The sequence below is a fragment of the Branchiostoma belcheri genome, unplaced genomic scaffold, assembly GCF_001625305.1.
Source record: "Branchiostoma belcheri isolate BF01 breed outbred unplaced genomic scaffold, Haploidv18h27 scaffold11, whole genome shotgun sequence".
In the NCBI taxonomy this organism is placed as follows: Eukaryota; Metazoa; Chordata; class Leptocardii; order Amphioxiformes; family Branchiostomatidae; genus Branchiostoma; species Branchiostoma belcheri.
Window position 1 is genome coordinate 4,689,962 of NW_017802491.1, and position 8,938 is coordinate 4,698,899.

Below are 8,938 nucleotides of genomic sequence, written 5' to 3' on the forward strand. Positions count from 1 at the left end.
TTTGCTGCTTACAGCCCCTTGTGATCATGTACACAGTAAAAAGCAATAACATTGGAATGGGGAAAGTTTTCCCTTGGGTATTGCAGGTTGGCTGAAAAGGCTAGTACCCATTTTAAAGTTTGTACAATTGATCCACAGAACTTCTGGATTATGCATGTAGCATAGCAATGCAATGGCCAAATTCAGATGGGATGCCAGTTTTGTTGCTGCACATGTAACAACACAAAATATGAGGAGAAAGACTGCTATGGATGTTTGACTTTTTCTGTCACAGACCAATTTATTGTGTGATTTCTTGAATTTGCCAAAATTTTGATGAACTGCAAAATCAAAGAGTCTTCAGTTGGTGGATTGTCTGCAAAAAGTTCAGTATAATTATGTAGAAACTGTTTTCGTTTTGATCCCTTCCAGGAATCTCCCTTGAATTGAGAAGCTGTTGAAGAAACGTGCCACTGCAAGTATCATTCAAAAGGAATAAACAACTGTTACAAAAAATCTTCCCAATGCTGGTTGAAACGCACTCAGTGTAGCGGTAAAATCACATTATCGGGGATAAAAATCACAGCGAATGGTCTAGCAAAAAGTATGGCGTTGGCACTGAACAAAGCATCAGCATTTTGTCACGGTAGCAGCGTTTTATCACCTGAACCCCATAGCTTCGCGGCTAACATTTTCACACCGTGGTTAATCCGTTTTTGGCCTTCTTTGTGGACTTAACATTTCCATACATCTTCAAAAGGCTATAACAGGCCAGAGCCCCCCTCATCCCCCTTCTCTGCATCAGGAAGATCACGACCAGTGCTCTCCTGCATCGGGCTGAATGGTAATGAGAGCCCTGGTGTTCCCTTGCACTTAGTGTTACAAGATACAAGATACAAGATACAAGATACAAGATCTCTTTATTGGAAATCGCAGTGTTGCCACTGAATTAAAACCAATTTACAATTCAAAATAAGGAATTCATTAAAAGGTGGAATTCATTAACAGCTGGAATGCATTAAGGTTCACAAATATGGACAAATTATACACACACATTACAAAAAGGGTTACTGTCCGTGCTGGTTTACAAGTCTTGTCATGTACGGCACACAAGAGTTAATGCAGGGTAGGACTGTTAATGGTCGGTGCAAATGCCAAAGTGCAAGAATTCTTCCTGCGTTGAATCATTCATTGGATTAAACTTTAAAATTTACCATACAGGTGGTAAACTGCGATCAGGTGAGGTTTAGGCCTCATCTTAACTAAATCCTCTAGTAGACTTAAATTATTCATGACACATACAGTTTGGTGCACCACAGATCATCTAACAACCAGTTTTCTCCACCTCATGCTTAGTGCCGTGATGGTCCATTTAGGTAACAGGTTTTGAATGCACCAATCCATTGGTTCTTTTCTAAGACCTTGAAAATATACATTTGTAACACAGGACTGGAACATGGAAACATAGTTTGAGGGAAGAGTCATGATTGGACCTATGATGGTTGGTGAGGGTGACCCTAAACTATATAAGTAACTTCAGCCAACATGACAGGTGCTAAATACCTGTTTCAGGTATTGCAGACTAGGGCATACCAATCCAATTTCTTGGTTATCAGATTTGAAAAAATAATGACAGAATGGAAAGTCAAGAACATTGCCTGTCAATGCTTATTAAATAAAAATCTGCACACTCCTACATGTATATTATAAACCCAGTACATGTATATGATGATTGTACTGGTGCAGTTTAGTTGCAGGTTAACATTCAGAAACACCTACACAGCTCCATTTTTACCTGCACTTATATTCCGGTGCAGGTGAGATTTCCAGCCCTAGTCTGTGGGGTTAACAGTTTACAATGAATAATTTGTGGACATGTACAGCAAGGTTTGCTTCTAATTTGATTACATTTCATTGCCATTCCCCACAAGCACAGTTTAATGGAACATACTGCAAAAGGTCAACGGCTTTTATCACAGCCTTGCACACTGGCTCATAAACATGTGATGAGCAAGTAGTGGTAATGAAAAAGGGCAACAGTGAGAAACATTTGTCTCATCATCGTCATCCATCGACCCTTTGGGACAGGGTGTCTAACATTTGTCTAACGCTCTTCTCAGGCTCACACATCTGTATGAGGAAGATAATACCGCCAGCCGTGATACTTTTTGACACAGACCTCTTAAATTTGAGGGTCTAACCTGACTGCTTAGTAATCATGCGATGGGCGAGCATAATCTTAGTAGAGGGCAGGAACCAATGAATATTTTTCTAATACTGTAACAGTAACTGACTCTTCTGAAACTAACCTGTATCTGTGTGAGGAAGATAACTGCTAGCCCCTTAACTTATACATGTAATTGACACAGACCTCTTTATATTTTTTTACGCAACCTTTTACTCTGACTGCATATGAGCCCCTGATCGAGGGTGAAGTTTAACATTTGACTCTTCCTGGATCAATGAACCTGTGCTGGTGTGGGTTTGGGAGGGATCAGAATGAATTCCATGTGCATTCAGAGCAGCTAAATGTGTGGGTGGATGGGGGTTGTGTTAAGTACTGGCAAATGTTTAAAAGAACATCATTGAAGTCAAAAGCAGCGCTGCTGATTAATAAAGACATTCAGGATCCGATGCTAAATTTAGGAAAAACTGTCTGCCTTTAAAGGGACACAAGACATTCGATTAAATCTGTCATTACACCATGCATGGTATGTCTGATATGTGATTTCTACACTTAGTTCGTTAGTCCATCGTAGTTTACAGCGCTACCGGCCGTTTGAAGTTGGGGCTAGCGCCTAGCGTTTACAAACTGGCCGCCGCCATACCTTCACAATGACGTAATCGTGAAGTTCTTAAAAGAACTAGGTCAACGTTCGCGCGTTCGCGCGTTCGATGCAATTCGATCTCGCTACTTTCTCTTGCTTCTTGTCTATTTCGGCTGTTGTTATCGGTGGTTTTATAAGTTTACAAGGTAACACATGGCGGAATATGAAGAAGAAGATCCGGATAGAGGGGATTTTGATCCCGACAACATCATCGCATATAATTTTCAGCCGAGGCGCAGCGAGAGAGGGTCTGCATCGAGTGTAGAGGTCGAGGAGCCAGGCAGTCCTGTGTCCCCACCGTCCGAGCCAGAGCTTCTAGAGCCCATGACCATGGAGGAGTGGGACGGAGTTGATGTGGAAACGGAGGGATGGCGGTTGGACGACGATGCCGTAGATATCTGGTGCCGTTGCACAAACTGTCAGGAGATGAAGACCCTCCGTGAGTGTGTCTGCTGCCATGACTTGAGTGAGTCGGAGGCACGGGGCGTACCTGACGACATAACTTGTTTGACGGAACACGCCAACTTTGAGGCTAACAACCTCAACCCAGATGTGCTCCGCTCGGCGCTGTTAGCCCGCAGCGACATTCTCAAAGAAGATCTGGAGGATCCAATCAACAATCGTCTCTACAGACTCCAGGCCTATCGGCAGGTGACCTATTGGCTGCATGATCGACTTGGAAGGAGCGTAAGACGCGTGATCCCGTCTTGTGTGGTGAAGGCCATCCGCGCGGCCTACCCAGAAAGCAGCGGCGACTACAGGGGATTCCTCGAGGTAGACGAAGTCGTAGACTTTGTCTACGAGCTTCACCTGTGAGACCCTGTGAGACAATCGGACGTTATAACTTGTTCTCAAGAATCTGTAATCAAATTGAATATACTATGAGTAGACTGTGTATTATCAAAGAGTGTTGGATATTTAGTACGTAGTTCGCACGGATAATTCAATTAAGAATTATCAAGGTCAGTGTTTTCAAATCGTTACCCTTGTTGAAGTTTACAACCATACCGGGATTTTCACGTTTTCAAGCAGATATATTTCTACTGCAATTGGTGAAACATTTAAGTGACTTAGAAAGTAATTTTCAACATGTTAACGTCACCGATTCACCCTCTATCCGAATTCAACTTTATGTAACTTGTATAAGTGTCATTCACTTTATTGTTATACTGTAACAGTGCTGACATCTTGATTGAATATCACAAAATTTACCATGTAAATGGTTACATACGTACAATCTAAGCAGTTCAAAATGGTGTGAAGAATATTCTGTAATTCCCAAACAGAAGGCGTTACTACATATGTACATTGTATAATAGTAGATCAAATCATATGTATAACGGTATGTAAGTGCATTTATGCAGATGTACTGTCACTTTCTGTTTGATAGATTGGCAATCAATGCCATTCTAAACTTTACCAGTGAATATAGAATTCTCAGTAATGAATGGTGTAAATTGTCCTCAATTCTTTCTCAAAACTACAAAATTAATCTAACTTCTATAATAAGGCTGTTGGTCAGTAATGGTTTGCGAGGCTTACCTAATCTAGTAGTCATATAAGACACCCAGCTTTTCTCATGTAAATTAAGTACTAGTAACCTTTCTGGAAGCCAAGGCTGTAACGTACACACACAAGGTGCGTAATATGTACACTGTAGGATGATGTCAGGCTTAGCGGCGCCTGAATCTGCTGATGTATGCATTTATAACATCCTCTTTACTGCCGCGCTCTACAGGTGCGATATTCCTGGGGACGTCTGGGTCAGGGAGGACGTGATCGCCGTACCTCCACTGACCGCTCTCCTGCCGCCGCTTGACCTCCGCCATGAGCTCGTCTCTGAAGTTATATGTCTTCGCCTCATACAACCTCCTGGCAGTCCACGCCTTTCCTCTCTTTGAGAACGATGTAGACCACCTCAGATGCCCTATGTTTTACAGATAGGGAACGAGTGAATATTTTTGCACTCTATCAATGAGATGTAATAAATATATTATCCTGTAAAACTCACATGGATGGATTATAATGAATAAAATATTTGAATATAGAAACAAGCCTTACATCGCGAAACTACCAAACACACAATCACGTGATGCCATAATATGACGTGAGGACAGGTCACCAGTGTGTATATAACCCACCATCTTTTGTCCTTGCCTGTAGCCTTGAAACGTTCTCATTATGGTCCAGGACGGCGAGCTGAATCCTGGCATGCATTCCAAGGTACGGGAAATGTTGTCGCTTTGATGCATACTTCAGTAACAGGTTGTGGAAAACCTCCAGATCACCTGCATGCAGAACCACGGGGTCAAAAATGAAGAGCCGTTCTACGATATGGCATCGACAATTTCAAAAGGCGACGACCGTTGCGGAAATAGCATCACGCAACGTCGGTGATACTATGCACTATGATAATTAAAAGAATTTATTGTAAATACATTGCCATCACACATTATTGCATCACAGTTGCATACCTGTGTGCTTAAAACCTGTCATATGTGCCATGTCTTTAAGTAGTTGTTTCTCCATGACAACAGCTTTCGCGGCCTGGTGTGGGGGACTTCCCGCTTTTAGCCACAGGATGTCTTCATTGTCCAAGGGTGGGTGACTGCAGTTCTTGTACAGCTGACCCTCGTTAAAGTGATGGATGTTGGCAATGTGCTTCAATAGAGACAGCCACTTCTCTTGGAGGAGCTGTATGCACATGACGAACATTATGTGTAAGAGTGTATCCAAAATACAGAGGTACTTTTACGATGAGATAGCGATGATAAAAATTGTACTGGATACTAATCATAATTAAACAACATTTTGTTATTCCAAAAGTAGTAGTAGTATTCTTACCACATCATCTCCTTGGCAAGTTCTGGAGGACCACCAGAGATGATTGCGGATGCACCTGACCCATGGGGCCAAAGCTTTGCAAGACTTCCTCGCTGCTAGACTTGTGAGCTTCTTAGCAATCGATTTTCCAACGTGGAAAATATCGAATTGGTGGTCAATGTGTCTCCACTTAGCCTGTTTTAGTGCAGCGCCAATTCCTCGGTGACGATCTGTAACTATGCACTCAACATTGATCCCTTCCTCCAACAAGAATTCTAGGCTCGCTTCAAAGCCTCGTCTCTCAAGGGCTTGGGAGCTGACTGTACCGGTGACCTGCATTAGTTGAAAGTCCAGTATGTACTGGGAGGTCTCCTCCATGAGGGAATAGCTACAATATTTCGCACAATGACCTGGAGAGTCGCACCTGCCATCACCAAGCAGTGTCACCCGTATTTCTTTGTCAGGAGTCGTGTTGTGGGCATTGCGAAACGAATCCAAGATGAATTCTTGTTCCGACATGTAGTAATCATCGATTGCAGGGAGGAGGAACGTTCGCTGCACCTTGTTGTAGTGCGACTCGGAGAAGTTTTTCAACTTCAGTGTCTTGCAAATGTCCGAATACTTTCTGTACGTTCCTCCAGCAAAAAGGATTGAAGCTGGTATTAGGAGGTTACCCTCCGCCATCCGTCCGACCCTGGGCTGGGAATACCAGGTCCCTCTGTGAATGCCTGTACACTCATATGTGATTTTCAGCATGGACCCCTTTGTACACTGCTCTGTTACCATCAGTGGTTTACCACAGTGACAAGTCGTGAATCTTTCCAAGATTTTGTTCTTGTGGACAATAAAGTACATGGAGTCGTCCATTCCCTCGTCTTCAGAGTCACTGTTACCGCCGTCTTCACACCCCCATTCACTTTCGGAATCAGAGTCAGAATCAGAGAGATGGTACGAAGTGTCTGTTAGATCAGGCACAGTAGCTGCTGGCGATATGGACATGGAAGAAAGATTGTGCTTTCTGTTCGGAGTAGACGAAAGTTGTGGTGCACCAATATCACTCAGGTTTGTTGCTGAGGAAAGTGGAGATACAGGAGTATTAGTAGTAGGCTTTGATTTTAAGGTTGAGGAAAACAGGGCTGATGTAATAGTAGCTCCATCAATTTCCGTCTGTGTGCTTGCGTCCTTGAGCTGTGGAGGCTGTGTGAATGACGGTTTGCTGTATGTGTGGAACTCCAATGCTCCCTGTGATGGTGAACCGTCGACTCTGGCCTTCTTTCTTGGTTCATGTTGTGACAACCATCCATCTACTTGTTGAGATGCCTGCTCCTGCCATAAAAGAATAAACAAGTAAGATTACACCACAGGAATAACTAGTTTTCTTTACCCTACCCCGTTTAAAGAAGGCACGCCAAATTCATAATTTTCCGCGTACCTCAAACATGAAAGGTACTAGTATGCGTTTCTCTCGGCGAATTTACAGTCGGCACGCAAACTTTCTGGGTCCTGTAGTGCATGAAAAAGAAGGAAAAGTAGACTGGAGAAATAAGAGTTTCTATTTTATGTGTAACTTTATGTGTAACTTCGCACAGTACATACCTGTTCTTGAGTCGTTACTTCGGTGTCATCTCGCAATTCAGACGGCTCGCCGAAGACAGTAGGGACAGCGTTTCCAAACAGAACCTTTGCCGGTACTTTGTATGGGACAAATCTCGCCTTCACATTATCGGTACAGCAATTTGATTCAAAATGTTCCGAGCAGACGAATGCAGGGTTATTAGTACCAAAACTACCACGAAGTTTTTCGACCGTCCAGGGCTGTCGCAAATGCGGTTTCACGGCGGCTATCCATCTTTGACGCCTCTCATCCGACAGTGGAAAACGATGAAAACTTATCGGCTTGTCCTTCCTGTTCCAACTGTTGTTATTGCACACTACGCAGGTCGGCATGATGGGGAAGTAGGAGATAGTAACAACAACAAGACAAAGAAATACAAAAAGAGAGAAAGTAGCGAGATCGAATTGCATCGAACGCGCGAACGCGCGAACGTTGACCTAGTTCTTTTAAGAACTTCACGATTACGTCATTGTGAAGGTATGGCGGCGGCCAGTTTGTAAACGCTAGGCGCTAGCCCCAACTTCAAACGGCCGGTAGCGCTGTAAACTACGATGGACTAACGAACTAAGTGTAGAAATCACATATCAGACATACCATGCATGGTGTAATGACAGATTTAATCGAATGTCTTGTGTCCCTTTAAAGCTGCATAATGTTGCTACCGGTACAATTTTGTATATGGCTGATTCATGGACTTCATAAGATGGGTTGGCTATTCTATTCCCATTGCTTAAACTAGACTGCTGAACAGCTAGAGAATGATATAACGTTAGTCAAGACGTATGCATTAAACTTCATCATGACATTCTGGTCTCTAGCCAGACTCTGACGAATTTCTAAAAATATGACAGTCCTGTCGTAAATCTGTCGTCCTGTCGTTTTTGGTACAGATGATAGGTTCTGAAGTAGCAATATGAAAACAACAAATAACACATTTTCCAACATTTTTTCCAGTTCCAACCATGGTTTTGCCCAGAATCTTACAGTCATTTGACCAGAATCTTTTCAAAACTCATGTAATGAGGGCAACTAAAAACAAAATGGCAAAACCATGGTTCCAAAATCCCTCTGTTTCCAACTCTCCTTCCTCTGATTGCAATTCTCATCCAGTCAGTTGATGTTCTTCTAATGAATCTTTCCTTCTTTCCTTCCTCCTGTCTGTCGGGTGGTGTGCGTAGTGGGCACGCTGATGATGAGGGCTGGTATGGTTCCAATAGGTATTTCAGGATAATGTGGTAAGCGGAATGGTCTCAGTATACTTGGCATGGCACATGCGTACTAACTGTTGTGTACGGGATACATGTGTGTTGGTTGTCCTATGCCCTTAGTACAAAATGTACATTTATATCTCAGACTGTAATCTCCAAGCAAAATTTGTCAGTTTTACTTGCTCTGTGGAATCTTTTGGGGATTTATTTTTCTACTTCTTTATCTCTCTAGTGGTCCATGTGTACAAAATTTAAAAAAAAGAGATAACCACAGACAACTAGTCTAAGAGAGAAACATGAAAATGTTTCAAAAGTTCTAAAGAAAATGAATGGCTGATTGGCTGAAGAAGAAAAAATGGTTTCCATCAAAGTACAGTGCCTTAGTACAATGTAAGTAACAAGTGTGAATACTGCTCTGCTTACTTACAAAAGTAAGCTCTATCAGGTTCCACTTCCAGACACAAAATGCTGGCACTATATTTTAC

General features: G+C 42.6%; 1 protein-coding gene across 6 annotated transcripts in view; it reads left to right on the forward strand.

Moving 5' to 3' along the window:
• Window positions 1-8,938, forward strand: part of LOC109484405 (rab11 family-interacting protein 4-like) — an 87,746-nt gene that overhangs the window by 64,681 nt on the left and 14,127 nt on the right. For 5 of the 6 annotated variants that reach the window (XM_019787656.1, XM_019787663.1, XM_019787677.1 and 2 more), the window contains one exon: window positions 8,424-8,480. The exons of the other annotated variant lie outside the window; for it this stretch is intronic. In XM_019787656.1, the coding sequence (XP_019643215.1) occupies window positions 8,424-8,480 (57 nt within the window). The remainder of the gene's footprint in view (window positions 1-8,423; window positions 8,481-8,938) is intronic. 6 annotated transcript variants of the gene reach the window in all.